Genomic DNA, 16,854 nt, shown 5'->3' on the forward strand with positions numbered 1-16,854 from the left:
TTTCAGTTGGTCAATGTCTCAGTCTATTTCAGTTCCTCAAAATAGCAACGCTTCAACAATGCGCCAGAACACACACCTGGTTCTCAGACCAGAAGCCCATGGGCGTACAGATGGGCACAAATGCATTTACTATGTAAACAAGCAGGACGTGAAAATGAAAACTGCGTCAGGCTGTAACTAGCAAAAAACATGTATGATAAGGCTCATTATATTTGGATTTTGTCAGAATTATTATATTATTCGTTCAATTAAATTATGTTCTCTGTTTTAGTGTCATTTGAAATTAGTTTTAAAGCTTCCTGTCTACTGTAATTGTTGCACTGTTTGTCTCGGCACACTGTGTTGGAAGTGATGTGTTGATGTCGTTTTCAGGGAGCAGTGTGTGGACAGCCATGTCCGGCAGGACGCTTCGGGAAGAACTGCTCGCAGGAGTGTCAGTGTCATAACGGAGGAAGTTGTGTTCCGTCCACGGGACAGTGTGTGTGTAGTGCGGGATACACAGGAGAGAGGTCAGTACATGCACCGCAACATCAAGCTTTACCGCTGGAGAGGAGAGCAACACCTTCTGAAAAGAGCCCACAGACCTTAAATGATTGAATTTCACAAGGATGAAAACAAGGATAAACTTACAGCCTATACAATGACACTATTGCATTACAAGCAATTTTCAAAACTCACAACTTTCAAAAGTTTTGCTGAACAATTGCCAGTACAGTCCACTGAACACATGATTCTCCTGTCCCTTACAGCCTCGGTCTCACTCCTGACTAAGGTCTGAGTGACTCTTGCGCTAGATTCAGTCCTTCTGAAGTCACATGACAGCGTAGTGTGAGGAACAGAGCCAATCAATAGAGATTATGCTAAATGGTTTATATCATGGCATGTAAGTGTATCCATGCAGTGCAGGACCGCTTGAAGTTATTGATGATATTGTGCTTGAATGGTCAAATGCACACACTTGTGTGTCAAAATGCCAGTCTTGGTGAGTATTCACGTAAACACAGTCGATTGAGAGAAAAAGTGAATGTGAAACTGTGTGTTGGATCCGTGCAGTATCTCGTTAAAGTGACAGCAGCCTAATAACCCCGCTGCTGTCTGTCAATAATGATAAACAACAAAAAACTCAATAACATGTGTAGGTGTTCATACCATGAAGACTGCTGCTTTTATATTATATTTGATGACTTCATACAATTTCTGAAGTATTTATTATTAGGGCCCGAGCACCGATGGTGTGAGGACCCTCTTGGAATTGCTCTGTTTATTATTATTATTCTTCTCCGCATTTAATTGCATTTTTGAGGGCCTAAACATGCTCGAAAACTCACGAAACTTTGCACACGCGTCAGAACTGGCGAAAATTTACATCTGATATAGGTTTCAGAATTGGGCGGGGCAAAATGGCTCGATAGCGCCACCTATAAAAGTTCAACAGAGTGCGCCTCCCGCTGTGTTCCACGTACGTGTACGAAATTCGGTACATATGTGTAATGACCTAATACCTACAAAAAAGTCTCTTGGAGCATAGCTCTAAACACAACAGGAAGTCAGCCATTTTCAACTTCCTCTCTGATTTTTGTGCACTTTTTGCCATTTTCAGGCCTCGTACTTTAACGAACTCCTCCTACAGTTTTAATCTGATCATCTTCAAATTTGGTGAGTGTAATCTTAAGGCCTTTGCGACGTTAAATTGCGAAGATCTTGAGTTTTCGTCGAAGGGCGGGCCCTCGGCGGCCTGACAAATTTTGATGTTTCGCCATGAAACAGGAAGTTGCTGTAACTCAGGCATGGAATGTCCAATCTGCCCCAAACTTCACACTTTTGATAAGCGTTCTGTCCTGAACACATGACCATGCTCATATTCAGTTACAGTCATAGCGCCACCTGCTGGCAACAGGAAGTGACATGTTTAACACTCTTGTGGACTCCTGATAACATATAAAAAAGTGCCAGCAAGTGCTAAACATGCTAACAACTTACTAGAAACATGCTAAAACATGCTAGCAAACACTTAGCTAAGTGCTAAAGCATGCTGTTACTGCAATTAAATAGGAATTTGCTGTAACTCAGGCACGGAATGTCCAATCTGCCCCAAACTTCACACGTTTGATAAGAGTCATGGCCTGAACACATCTACATGAGAATATTCAGTTATAGTAATAGCGCCACCTACTGGTAACAGGAAGTGTCATGTTTAACACGTTGATGCCGTTCTAGCAACATGTTAAAAATGCCATTGACTTCTAAAAATGCTAGAAACATGTTAAAACATGCTAGCAATACTTAGCTAAGTGCTAAAGCATGCTAATTCAATGAAACAGGATGTTGTTGTTACTCAAGAAGGCAATGTCCAATCTGCGCCAAACTTCACACTTTTGATAAGCGTTCTGTCCTGAACACATGACCATGCTCATATTCAGTTACAGTCATAGCGCCACCTGCTGGCAACAGGAAGTGACATGTTAAACACTGTTGTGGACTCCTGATAACATATAAAAAAGTGCCAGCAAGAGCTAAACATGCTAACAACATACTAGAAACATGTTAGCAAACACTTAGCTAAGTGCTAAAGCATGCTATTGCTGCAAATAAATAGGAAGTTGCTGTAACTAAGGCATGGAATGTCCAATCTGCCCCAAACTTCACACTTTTGATAAGCGTTCTGTCCTGAACACATGACCATGCTCATATTCAGTTATAGTCATAGCGCCACCTGCTGGCAACAGGAAGTGACATGTTTAACACTCTTGTGGACTCCTGATAACATATAAAAAAGTGCCAGCAAGTGCTAAACATGCTAACAACATACTAGAAACATGCTAAAACATGCTAGCAAACACCTAGCTAAGTGCTAAAGCATGCTATTACTGCAATTAAATAGAAATTTGTTGTAACTCAGGCACAGAATGTCCAATCTGCCCCAGACTTCACACGTTTGATAAGAGTCATGGCCTGAACACATCTACATGAGAATATTCAGTTATAGTAATAGCGCCACCTACTGGTAACAGGAAGTGTCATGTTTAACACGTTGATGCCGTTCTAGCAACATGTTAAAAATGCCACTGACTTCTAAAAATGCTAGAAACATGTTAAAACATGCTAGCAATACTTAGCTAATTCAATGAAACAGGATGTTGTTGTTACTCAAGAAGGCAATGTCCAATCTGCGCCAAACTTCACACTTTTGATAAGCGTTCTGTCCTGAACACATGACCATGCTCATTCAGTTACAGTCATAGCACCGCCTGCTGGCAACAGGAAGTGACATGTTAAACACTGTTGTGGACTCCTGATAACATATAAAAAAGTGCCAGCAAGTGCTAAACATGCTAACAACATACTAGAAACATATTAGCAAACACTTAGCTAAGTGCTAAAGCATGCTATTGCTGCAATTAAATATGAATTTGCTGTAACACAGGCATGGAATGTCCAATCTGCCCCAAACTTAATATGTAACATGCAATAAACATGCTAGCAACACATAGCTAAGTTCTAAAGCATGCTAGAAATGCTAAAGGAAGTTGTTGTAACTTAGGCATACAATGTCCAATCTACCCCAAACTTCACACGTTTGATAATAGTTATCTCCTGAACACAAGTCCATGCTCATATTCAGATATAGTCATAGCGCCGCCTGCTGGCAACAGGAAGTGACGTTTAACACTATTCTGGACTCCTAATAACATATAAAAAAGTGTCACCAACTGCTAAACATGTTAGCAACATACTAGAAACATGCAATCAAATACTTAGCTAAGTGTTAAAGCATCCTATTACTGCAATTAAATATGAATTTGCTGTAACTCAGGCATTCAATGTCCAATCTACCCCAAAATTAAAGGGTTAGTTCACCCAAAAATGAAAATTCTGTCAGTAATTACTCACCCTCATGTTGTTCCAACCATGTAAGTCTTTCGTTCATCTTCGGAACACAAATTAAGATATTTTTGATGAAATCTGACAGAATTTTGACTCCTCCATAGGCTTCCAGTGTGACCGAAACTCACCGGCCCAGAATAGTTATTAAAACATCGTTAAAATAGTCCAAGTAACTACAGTGGCACTACATTAAGTTTATCATGCGACGAGAATACTTTTTGTGCGCAAAAACAAACAAAAATAACGACTTTATTCCACTTTTCATTTCCTTCTCTCTGGGCCTCGTAGTGTGTTTGCGCTGCGCGTCTGTGTTGCACGTCATCACGCAACACACACATGACCGGCGTCGGCCAATAGTGAGCCTACGTGGTGACGTGTGACACAGACGCGCTGCGCAAAAACACTACGCAAACCAACTAGACATCCAGAGAGAAGGAAATGAATAGTGGAATAAAGTCGTTATTTTTGTTTGTTTTTGCGCACAAAAAGTATTCTCGTCGCTTGATATACTTAAGATTGAGCCACTGGAGTCACTTGGACTATATTAACGATCTCTTTAATAACTTTTCTGGGCCAGCAAGTTTCGGTCACACTGGAAGCCTATGGAGGAGTGAAACATGGCTCAGATTTCATCAAAAATATCTTAATTTGTGTTCCGAAGATGAACGAAGGTCTTACGCGGTTGGAACAACATGAGGGTGAGTAATTACTGACAGAATTTAAATTTTTGGGTGAACTAACCCTTTAATATGTAATATGCTAGAAACATCATAAAACATGCTAGAAATGCTAAAGGAAGTTGTTGTAACTCAAGCATACAATGTCCAATCTGCCCCAAACTCCACATGTTTGATAAAAGTCCTGCACTGAACACATCTACATAGCGATATTCAGATATAGACATAGCCCCACCTACTGGCAACAGAAACTGACATGGTTAACACAGTAATGCAGTACTAACCACATAACTATTGTGTACTAAGCATGCTAAAAACATACTAAACCTGCTAGCAACTACTATATATACCTCCTTAAATGCACATTGTCCAACCATGCTCTGTCTTCCTAAAGCCACCGGGTGGCGGCGGCACGGGTGCGAGGGCCCTTTCATCGCTGCTTGCAGCTTTAATTTGAATTGATCTCCCTGAAAAACTTTGTTTTATTTGTGTTTTTGTTCTGTGTTTATTAGTCCTATTGGTTGTAAATTGCTTCTTCTTACTTCATTACAGATTGTTTCCTTGTGTAACACACATTCTGTCATTGTTGTCTTAGTTTTTCTTTCATGGACTTTCGTTTGTTTCTGTTCAGTATCCTTTGTTTCTAGTTCCCGCCAGTCTTTAGTGATATGATTAATCATCCTGATCGGCTGTTTGTCATTAATTAACCTCGTCTGCCTGAGTATTGAGTTCCTGTGTTTTCAGTTCTGTTCGTCGGTTGTCGTTAACGCATGGTCTGGTTTGGTTATGGTTATCTTTCTTTTAAGTCTTCGTGAAACCTTGTTTACTCCAGTAGTTGCATTTTATATTTCTCTGTTTTCTGTGATATGAAAATTCAGGGGTTGATTTTACTGATCAAGTGTTGTGATTATGCATGAAGATGATCAGAGGTGGATGAACATCTCACAGGAGAGAGTGTTTATTTCCGTCAGTGTCAGAACAGCAGTTACACACACGCGTGTAGAGTCAGGTTCTGCTGGCGTCTCGTCCAGCGGCAGCAGTTGCAGCAGTGGCAGTGCCGCTGTAATTACAGCATCAGTGAGCGTACAGCATGTGTTTAAACAGCAGAAATAGAAACGCAAGTGAATTTTTATGACTTAATAAGAGCTTTGGCTTCACCAGATGTCACTGTTACCTCCGGTTTACCCTGATTTCACCACACCCTACCGGCTGCAGAGTAATCGCTTAACAGCCACAGGGAGGAGCCCGCCAGTGAGGGTGTGTGTGAGAGGGTGAGGGTGTGTGTGTGTGTGTGTGAGGGTGTGTGTGTGTGTGTGTGTGTGTGTGTGTGTGTGTGTGTGTGTGTGTGTGTGTGTGTGTGTGTGTGTGTGTGTGTGTGAGGGTGTGTGTGTGTGTGTGTGTGTGTGTGTGTGTGTGTGTGTGTGTGTGTGTGTGTGTGTGTGTGTGTGTGTGTGTGTGAGAGTGTGTGTGTGTGTGAGGGTGTGTGTGTGAGTGTGTGCGTGCGTGTGTGTGTGTGTGTGTGTGTGTGTGTGTGTGTGTGTGAGTGTGAGTGTGTGTGTGTGTGTGTGTGTGTGTGTGAGTGTGTGTGTGTGTGTGTGTGTGTGTGTGTGTGTGTGTGTGTGTGTGTGTGTGTGTGTGTGAGGGTGTGTGTGTGTCAGTGCGTGAGTGAGTGAGTGTGTGTGTGTGAGTGTGCGTGTGCGTGCTTATTTGTGTGTATGGAGAAGGTTCTATGTGTGTATGGAGAAGGTTATATGTGTGTGTATGGAGAAGGTTATATGTGTGTATGGAGAAGGTTATATGTTATATGTGTGTATGGAGAAGGTTACATGTGTGTATGGAGAAGGTTATATGTGTGTGTATGGAGAAGGTTATATGTGTGTGTATGGAGAAGGTTATATGTGTGTATGGAGAAGGTTATATGTGTGTATGGAGAAGGTTATATGTGTGTGTATGGAGAAGGTTATATGTGTGTGTATGGAGAAGGTTATATGTGTGTATGGAGAAGGTTATATGTGTGTATGGAGAAGGTTCTATGTGTGTATGGAGAAGGTTCTATGTGTGTATGGAGAAGGTTATATGTGTGTGTATGGAGAAGGTTATATGTGTGTATGGAGAAGGTTATATGTGTGTGTATGGAGAAGGTTATATGTGTGTGTATGGAGAAGGTTATATGTGTGTATGGAGAAGGTTATATGGGGGCGCTGAGCAGAAAGATAGTCTGGCTGTTTTCAGATTGTCAGAATGGTTGAGATAAGCGTGTCCTCATCCCTCTATCACTAGATTCTGCTCTATAGGGACTGATAGAAGCTTAATTACGAGCAAAGACCAGATGATAAAGACACAAACAACACAAAACAGCTGTTACATTCTTTGCATAGTTTTTATATAGTTATATAGTTTTTAACTTCTCTAATCACATTTGTGAAGTGAAAGTAGGATGTAGCTGCAAGTGAGTTGCATTTCTACAAGAATAGATCAATAGAAATGTTTGGTAACACTTAATAAAATATAATAATTATAGTGTAATAAAGTACTTACAAATCATTTGCAAACTATTAGTTTATTGTAAATAATAAATTATAAACTGTAGTTAATACATGAATAGACTATATACAAATAGTGAGATCTTTCATTGTCACTGTAGTAAACGAAGTGTTATTGTTTAATGAGCTCATATGTAAAGAGTTAAATTTTAACTTTGTTAACTTATTAAAGGGATAGTTCACTCAAAAATGAAAATTGTGTCATCACTTACTCAACCTCATGTTGTTCTAAACCTGTATGGGTTTCTCTGTTCTGTTGAACACAAAAGAAGATATTTTGAAGAATGTCGGTAACCAAACAGTTGATGGACCCCATTGACTTCCATAGTACTTTTTTTTCCCACTATGGAAGTCAATGGGGTCCATCAACTGTTTGGTTACCGACATTCTTCAAAATATCTTCTTTTGTGTTCAACAGAACAGAGAAACCCATACAGGTTTAGAACAACATGAGGTTGAGTAAGTGATGACACAATTTTCATTTTTGAGTGAACTATCCCTTAAACTGTTAATAGTTCTCACTTTAGATTAGATCAATGAAATTGGATTGTTTCAAAGCAGCTTTACAAAGATAATAGGAAATTACAGTAACAGAGATTGTTTAGGCTTTACAGCAGCTCTATGATAAAGTTATTGTCCAGCTAAAGTTAGTTTTGATTGATTGATTCACTTCCGTTGCGAAGATCATTAGTTATTAACTCAGGGGGCGCTAACACGACACCGTTCTAACAGGAAACCCTCCACGCGCTCCGGCCGCCCATCCACACAAAACAGTGCCTGGTGTCTCGAGAACACACTCCCTGAAATAGGTTTGAAGGTGCAAATGATTATCCGTTATCTCTGAGCAAACCTCAAAAACGCAAACCCGCGGAAACGCAGACATGCGCATTACGTGTTCAGTTCAAAGGTGTGCGCGTTTGAATATATATGTGCGCAGGCGTGTAGTCCTTCTTTACAAACCAACCCTCAATAAACTACTTGTCTGGCCTATAAATATATATATTTTTTTTCATTTTAAATTTATAATACAGAATTTTTTTGTCGCGTCTGCGTAGCCACGCGAACCGTAATTATCCCGACAACATTTTATCTGTACAGAGGTAAAGGGAAGGGAAGGAGGCCTTCACAGGGGAGAGACTAGTTGACACTTCAGGACTGCGTTGTCGTCGTGTCCAGGCGCAGGTCCTTCATCAGATCTGGATACGGCCTGGATCCGGCGGACTGCGGTAAACCTCGGGATAAACAGAGAGACTAATATTAGCGTAGACGCCATTCTTCTTATGATGTAACGAGTACATCAGGATTTATGGGAAGTGTTCCCGGTTCCAGCTGACCTGATCTATGCAGCCTAACACTGAATTATAGAAGTCTATAATGTGTTATGTGTATGCTAGGCCAAAGAGATGTGTTTTTAGTCTAGATTTAAACTGACAGAATGTGTCTGCTTCCCGGACAAAGTTAGGAAGATTGTTCCAGAATTTTGGTGCTAAATAGGAGAAGGATCTACCACCAGCAGTCGATTTTGATATTCTAGGTATTATGAACTGGCCGGAATTTTGAGATCGCAATAGACATGAAGGACTATAATACACACACACACACACACACACTGGGTTTCCATGCTTTATAGGGACTTTGCATAGAAATAAGGGACCGTTCGGTATTTATGGAAGGGGCCACCGGAGGAAAATAGGGGAGGGTCATGTCTTTTTATTCTTTGTTGAGGGGAGGGTCATCCAACTTTTTTTAGTCTCGAGGGAGGGTCACCCAACTTTTATATTCATGAAAACAGCAACATTTCAAAGTGGCTTGTTTGGTGCTATTTTTTTCCATTTAGCTCCATGGTGATCTCGCGTTATCAGCCCCCCTTCGATATCAGATGGGTCTGACCCAACAAAAATCCAGTTTGGCGCTGTTTGACAGTGCGCGCGTGCATCATGTCAGAACAGAATGCCAAAGAAATGTTTACCCGGCAAAGCTTTAAAGCACGAGCAAATAATGAACTTTTGTGATTGCGAATAAGTGCACAGTGTCCTGTGAGTGATGTGAACGTACGTCGAGTTTTACAGTATTGCGACTGAGGCGCCAGAACTGCAGCTGATAGAATGTGCGCTGTAGCGCGATACTACCATATTTTAGTTTCCATTCTTATTTTGTTTCCACGATGTGTAAAATGTAGGGCTACCACATCTTTAAATTACTATTAGTATTATTTAAGTTAACATAATAAAATACGTAGACCTACACCACAAAAACTAGTTGAGGATAAATTCGTTAAAATTGGGCGATTCCAGTGTTATGGACGTGACATTTGCAGTCAAAACTTGAAATATAAATTCTCAGAAAATGCATTTAATACCAATATTTTGAAACGTCTGAAAGGAGTCAAGACATTAGAAAAATATCAGTCTACACATGCGTTTTATATTTAATATGAGGGAAATACACATGTGATGTGACACAAAAAATCTTTAACTTTTAGGTGGCAAAATATTTTTTAGTAATTCTATCAATTACACTGTGCAAACCAAAAGATATATACCCACCGGATGAATAAAGATCGGCCTACACAGAACATAAAATATTATTTTTATTTTATTTTTCGTGTTCGCATTAAATGTAAAAAAATTTTTTTTTAAAAATGTTACGGGCGTGACAGTTCTCCATTACGGACATGACTGCTCTGAAAGCGACTTTAAAAATTTCACAGAGACCTCAAACACAAAGCCTTTCTTTAAAGTGAATTTCGTTTTTTTATTAATTGTATCTTAATTTTAATCAATGTTTCATCTGGATTTTAAGAAGTAAATATAGTAGAAAAACGATAATGACAGGAGGCGCGGGCGAGTGAACTGGACTTGTCTCATAAATGAACCGAAACTCAGCGTATGTAGGCTATATGCTACTTGCCTCACAGACCTGAGAAATATATAGAAAGCTTGAAATGTCTACTTTTAAACAGAACAATTCAAAACGAAGGAAAACAGACTGCTTTCTGCTTATGAAATGTGCATTTCTCTCTGGCACGTTCTGAGAAGATCGCGACGCATCGACAACTTCATCTTTGCAGTCGACACAGAAAACACTTGTTTGTTTTATTAATACAGTATATACTTTTTTTCTTGATATACCCCGAAAGAATGGAAGTGAAATGCGACAACATGCCCCATAGGTGGGGTACATTGTAACATGTGTGGGGCACATTGTAACATGACAGCTTAAAATGTTATCTGATCTAATAAAAAATATATACAAAACAAACTAAAAAAAATTCTGAATAAAATACAATTAAAAAACTTTTTCATATAAAATAATGGCAATTTTTAATAATTAAATATAAACTCATTTTGAGTTTTGACTACGAACACATGAAAACACAGCTATACAACATAGTTCAAAACAAATAATTTGTAATTTCTGAACATTGACTCTCAGTCTTTATAAACCTTTTTCTCATGTTTTCTCAATAAAATTATTAAAAGTATAGAATATAATAGCATATTTCTAATAGGGGCACATTGTAACGCAGTGTTACAACATGCCCCCGCCTGCACAACTGGGATTCAAACCCGGCGAGTGTCTTCTGCTAGTTAGCGAAGCATTAAATAACTATCTCAACTGTTAAATAACATCTTGGAGATTAAAATAATTATAAATATATTTTGGCGGAATTTTTTTTTCTATATAGTGTTGATATGGCAACTAGTAAATACACAAAGTTTCGTCATCCAAGCATGTGCGGAAGTATTTAAAACAAGCGTGTTACAACTAGCCCCGCGTACGGTTGTGCCCCGCGCTCCCCTATCATTAGCCTAATTTTGCCGGTTCTTTGTGACAGCTTTTAGATGCTTTGTTGGCAGCGCCACCCACATGTTGAACAAGTCACACCGCATCAGCACCGAAAACATGATTTTTTTTTTTCAAATCTAAAATCCAAAAATCATGATACGAAACGAATCGTAGGTTTGGTCTATCGTTACAGCCCTAGTAAGATGAGAAAGCAAGAGTTTATGGTTTAAAAACAAACAAACAATGGCTATCATCTTTGCCAAGCGCAAACCAGTACAGAAGCAGGCTAATCAATAAATTATCGGGGAGGGTCGTGCCTTTTTTCACAATCATTTTGGAGGGTCATAGAAAAATTTATTGCTGGCGAAGGGAGGGTCATGTCTTTTTTGACAACAGATCTCAAAACTCCTCCGGTGGCCCCTTAAATAAAAAACGAACAGTCCCTAATGAGTTTTACACAGTACAAACTGTATATTTTGTCTCTAAACCTACCCCTGATTCTTACTGATGTATTTTAACTTGATCTTATGAGTGTTTGTATGTAATTCATATTGACAGCATTATTTATTGAATTATTTTAGGTGGTTATGTTTTGCTTTAGGGATAGGCTTAATGTATTAACATAAAGTTTGGTTTAAAGCACTTAATTAATGTAATTTTCTGTGATCTAATCTAAAGTGAGAACTATTTGCAGTTAATAAGTTGTTAACAAAGTATTATTTAACTCTTTACAAATGACCTCATTAAACAATAACACTTTGTTATTTATGCTGACAATGAAAGAAGAACTCGCTATTTGTATATAGTCTGTTACTGAAGTGTGTGTGTGTGTGTGTTGGCAGGTGTCAGGACGAGTGCCCGGTCGGCTCGTATGGCGTGGGCTGCAGTCAGACGTGTGTGTGTGTGAATGGTGCGCAGTGCTATCACGTGAGCGGAGCCTGTGTGTGTGAGCAGGGATACACCGGTGAGAGATGTGAGGAGCGAGTCTGTGCCAACGGTCTCTATGGCCTCAGGTGTGACAGGAAGTGCCCCTGTCACGCCAATAACACACGCAGGTGAGACACACACCCTGTCACGCCAATAACACACGCAGGTGAGACACACACCCTGTCACGCCAATAACACACACAGGTGAGACACACACCCTGTCACGCCAATAACACACACAGGTGAGACACACACCCTGTCATGCCAATAACACACAGGTGAGACACACACCCTGTCACGCCAATAACACACGCAGGTGAGACACACACCCTGACACGCCAATAACACACACAGGTGAGACACACACCCTGTCACGCCAATAACACACACAGGTGAGACACACACCCTGTCACGCCAATAACACACGCAGGTGAGACACACACCCTGTCACCCCAATAACACACACAGGTGAGACACACACCCTGTCACGCCAATAACACACGCAGGTGAGACACACACCCTGACACGCCAATAACACACACAGGTGAGACACACACCCTGTCACGCCAATAACACACACAGGTGAGACACACACCCTGTCACGCCAATAACACACGCAGGTGAGACACACACCCTGTCACCCCAATAACACACGCAGGTGAGACACACACCCTATCACACCAATAACACACACAGGTGAGACACACACCCTGTCACGACAGTAACACACATAGGTGAGACACACACTCTGTCACGCCAATAACACACGCAGGTGAGACACACACCCTGTCACGCCAATAACACACACAGGTGAGACACACACTCTGTCACGCCAGTAACACACACAGGTGAGACACACACCCTGTCACGCCAATAACACACACAGGTGAGACACACACCCTGTCACGCCAATAACACACGCAGGTGAGACACACACCCTGTCACGCCAGTAACACACACAGGTGAGACACACACCCTGTTACACCAGTGAGACACACAGGTGAGACACACACCCTGTCACGCCAGTAACACACACAGGTGAGACACACACCCTGTCACGCCAGTAACACACACAGGTGAGACACACAGGTGAGACACACACTCTATCATCACAGTCTCATTATTACAGTCTCATTATTGAGCCTAAGGCACACCTGTGCAATAATCATGCTGTCTAATCAGCATCTTGATATGCCACACCTGTGAGGTGGATAGATTATCTCGGCAAAGGAGAAGTGCTCATTAACACAGATTTAGACAGATCTGTGAACAATATTTGAGAGAAATAGGCCTTTTGTGTACATAGAAAAAGTCTTAGATCTTTGAGTTCATGAAAAATGGGGGCAAAAACAAAAGTGTTGCGTTTATAATTTTGTTCAGTGTAATTGTAGAAACCAATAGTTATGAGTACTCTGAAATTATATCAGTTGAGTTCACTAAAAGAAGATATACATTGCAGTCAAGAAATGAAGTGATTAATTAAGTGATGATTGAGCATTAGTGATGAACACCTGCTGTTAACAAGCAGAATCACTGAAGGAAAGATGAACAACAAGAACAGAAAAAAGAGAAACACAAGAACTACAACTGACTTCAGCCACAGCCTTAGATGAAATCAACAGAAGATAAAACATTACATCTCTCAAGATCTCAGCAGAGGAGGATTAAACAACTCCACAAACAGCCAGAGGTGTCAAAAGAATTCACAGTCATTACTCAGGTAGAAGTATAGATACTAGGGTTTAAAAAGACTTCTGTAGAAGTTGAAGTATCAACTCAAGCTTTTTACTCAAGTAAAAGTGTAAAAGTACTGGTTTCAAAACTACTTAAAGTATAAAAGTAAAAGTAATCTAAGGAAAAAAATGCCATTAAGGGCAAAATCTTAGGCAGCGCCACGGGGCCTATAGCACTTCTGTAGATGTCTGACAGAAATAAAGTAAACGGGTTGGTAATAAGTGAAGCTGGTAATGCTGTTTGTGAGTTTTTTAATCCTCCTCTGCTGAGATCTTGAGATATTTAGTCTTTTATCTTCAGCTGATTTCATCTAAGGCTGTGGCTGGAAGTCAGTTGTAGTTCTCGTCTTTCCTCCAGTGATTCTGCTTGTTAACAGCAGGTGTTCATCACTAACGCTCATTCAGAACAATTATTATCCAGTTATCATGCTGGGAACTAGACATTTTCTGTAACTCATTCAGTTTGAGTTCTGTTTCAGTCATTGTGTCCACATAACTTTCGGTCAAATTTGAGTGCAGTTACCTCATTTTTATTTAGTACATATAACTGTTAGGTTTTACAATGCATTATTTGACGTCAAAACAGTTTGGGAATCATTGCACTAGGATAAGTTCACAGACCCAAAACTACAGTTTGGTGGCCTGTAGGGTATATGCGCTTCAGACTCGATGGTCACTGAATGTGTCGTCTCTCTCAGCTGTCACCCCATGTCGGGTGAGTGTTCGTGCCGGTCGGGGTGGTCGGGGTTGTACTGTAACGAGACGTGCGCTCCTGGTTTCTTTGGGGAGGCGTGTCAGGAGGTCTGTCACTGTCAGAACGGAGCAGACTGCCACAGCGTGAGCGGAGAATGTGTCTGTGCACCGGGATATAAGGTACTTCATCTTATCTTAAACAGACTGAGTGTGTGTATGCTGGAACCGGTCACTGATGTGTGGTCATGATTACAGGGCTCAGATTGCTCCTCGGTCTGCCCCGCGGGCACATACGGCATCAACTGCTCCTCTCTCTGCTCCTGTAAGAACGCAGCCATCTGCTCTCCCATCGATGGATCCTGTTCCTGTCAAGCAGGTGATTCTCTTCAACTCACTGTCCTGCAGAGTTCAACTCCAACCCTGATCAACTTTCTAGTAATCCTGAAGAACTCAGTAGGCTTGTTCAGTTGTCTTTGGTGTGAAGTTGCTTATCTACCCTGACAAGGTGTGTTTCCATGAGGCCTCAGGAATGGAGGTGTATTTGATTCAGCATCTTCAAGCAGCAAAATGGTTTGAGTTTCAGGGCTGAGAAAGAATATTAAATGTAACATTGCTAATATTGTTCTACTTTACAGAGAAATACTAAACCATAATAATGAGCCTTTATAATATATAATAGTGCATTAAACACTCAAGTGAACACAAAGCTTGCGGGAGAGCACTAAACCATAATAATGAGCCTTTATAATATATAATAATGCATTAAACACTCAAGTGAACACAAAGCTTGCGGGAGAGCACTGGAAAAAGTAATGATTATGAATGTGTCAAAAAAAAAACACCACAGAGATTGTGTGAACATTTTAATAATTCATTAATAGACCAGTGTAGAGTCAGTGTCGACTGCAACAATGTCGACTCTGCAAGTTCAGTGATGAGAACCTATAGAGAGAAACGCATATGTTAAAGGGATACTTCACAATTTTTTTCATATTACAGTTTTTTACGATTGCTAAACGACAGTGAGCACAACTGGTGCAAAACTCTAACTACAGTCTGCACTACCAACAGTCACCTGAGCTAAACAGTTCACATCACCTGCAAAACTCATTCCAAGCAACACAACTCTTAACACACGGCTCAAAACAGGCTCAGTGCAGCCAAACACTATACACAACCCTCACTGAGATAACACACACTATCACTCAGAACACACTGAGAGGAAAAACACTAGCATCAAACACCAATACAGAAAATACTAACTTTTCATCTTTACAGTTTGAACAATTTCAGTGACTTCATACAAAGTAATATTTTCTTCAAAGAAAAGAGTGACATTCTTTCACATGATTTATTAAAATTTTTAGAACATAACAATTCTTTAAGGTAAATGAAAATTAGCAGTTTGCTTCAATAGTCTGTAGTAATTTACGGAATTACAGTAATGAGAGAAAAAGGTAGAAACTAAAAGTACATACTGTAATTCGAACAAATAATTGAGGGGCTAATCCTGCCTCTCTCAAGCATCAGGCCACAAGACAATTAGTCTTTCTGAGCTCTACCTAAATATATATATACAGTATATCTATCTATCTATCTATCTATCTATCTATCTATCTATCTATCTATCTATCTATCTATCTATCTATCTATCTATCTATCTATCTATCTATCATCTATCTATCTATCTATCTATCTATCTATATATATATATGTGTGTGTGTGTGTGTGTGTGTGTGTGTGTGTGTGTGTGTGTGTGTGTGTGTGTTCACTAACAAGTCTAAAACAAGACCCCTGCTTAGCCTTTCAGCTGAAATTGCAATCAGCAGTGTTTGAAAGGCACAAGGCTGAAATCTATTCTGTTTTGAATGTGTGGTTCACAGTTTTGACAGCAGTGTGTTAGCATTTGAACAAAGTGCTGTAAATCCACAGTGTTGTGCAGGTTGTGGTTAAAGTCATGGGATAAGTGTGTGGAGTTTTGAAAACTGTGTTCAAGCAATGAAAAACGAACTAGAGTTTGGTCCACATGAACTGCTGCTGTGCAGACTGTAGTTAGAGTTTTGCACATGTGACTCCAGTTGTGCCCACTATCGTTTAGCAATCGAAAAAAACTGTAAACTATCTTTTTCCCTTAACTAAGATGAGTTGATGCATACCTCTCTCGTCTCAGTGCGTGCACTCAATCGCTCTAGCGCGCGGCGACACTTTGATAGCACTTAGCTTAGCCTAGTTCATTCATTAGGGACCAAACAGAGATGAAGCTAGAAGCGACCGAACACCTCCACGTTTTCCCTATTTAAATACAGTTACACGAGTAGTTACACAACCAAGTATGGTGACACAAAATAAAACGTGGCGCTTTTCTAAGCGGGTAAAAAGGATAACTATAATGTATGGCGGAATAGCACTTGGAAGCACTTCGACTCGGCGCAGTAAAAAGTCACATTGGTTCTAATGACAGAAGTGAGAGGGAGAGGGGGAGAGGATTTTTCAGGAGTGATGATATTACTGCGCAGAGTCGAAGTGCTCCCGAGTGCTATTCCGCCACTAATAGGGAAAACGTAAAAAAATAGGGTCCACTGGAACAGCAACTACACAGTCTCTGCC

The 16,854-nt window shown here is 40.3% G+C and overlaps 1 protein-coding gene and 3 long non-coding RNA genes across 4 annotated transcripts in view; 2 read left to right on the forward strand and 2 right to left on the reverse strand.

Moving 5' to 3' along the window:
• The window catches only part of LOC309488959, a 217,475-nt gene that overhangs the window by 114,233 nt on the left and 86,388 nt on the right, over positions 1–16,854 (reverse strand). The window lies entirely within an intron of this gene.
• Positions 1–16,854, forward strand: part of megf10 (multiple EGF-like-domains 10) — a 108,572-nt gene that overhangs the window by 49,769 nt on the left and 41,949 nt on the right. The window contains exons 8-11 of the mRNA XM_082157387.1: positions 373–509; positions 11,737–11,949; positions 14,253–14,427; positions 14,503–14,623. Coding sequence (XP_082013513.1) covers positions 373–509; positions 11,737–11,949; positions 14,253–14,427; positions 14,503–14,623 — 646 coding nt within the window. The remainder of the gene's footprint in view (positions 1–372; positions 510–11,736; positions 11,950–14,252; positions 14,428–14,502; positions 14,624–16,854) is intronic.
• Positions 1–16,854, reverse strand: part of LOC309488961 — a 132,775-nt gene that overhangs the window by 31,648 nt on the left and 84,273 nt on the right. The gene's annotated exons all lie outside the window — the stretch shown is intronic.
• Positions 12,598–13,421, forward strand: LOC309488962. Its single transcript, XR_014202309.1, has 2 exons — positions 12,598–12,808; positions 12,898–13,421. It is a non-coding gene; the product is annotated as an uncharacterized lncRNA (long non-coding RNA).

This window comes from Leuciscus leuciscus, assembly GCF_965113295.1.
Source record: "Leuciscus leuciscus genome assembly, chromosome: 24".
Classification (NCBI taxonomy): Eukaryota; Metazoa; Chordata; class Actinopteri; order Cypriniformes; family Leuciscidae; genus Leuciscus; species Leuciscus leuciscus.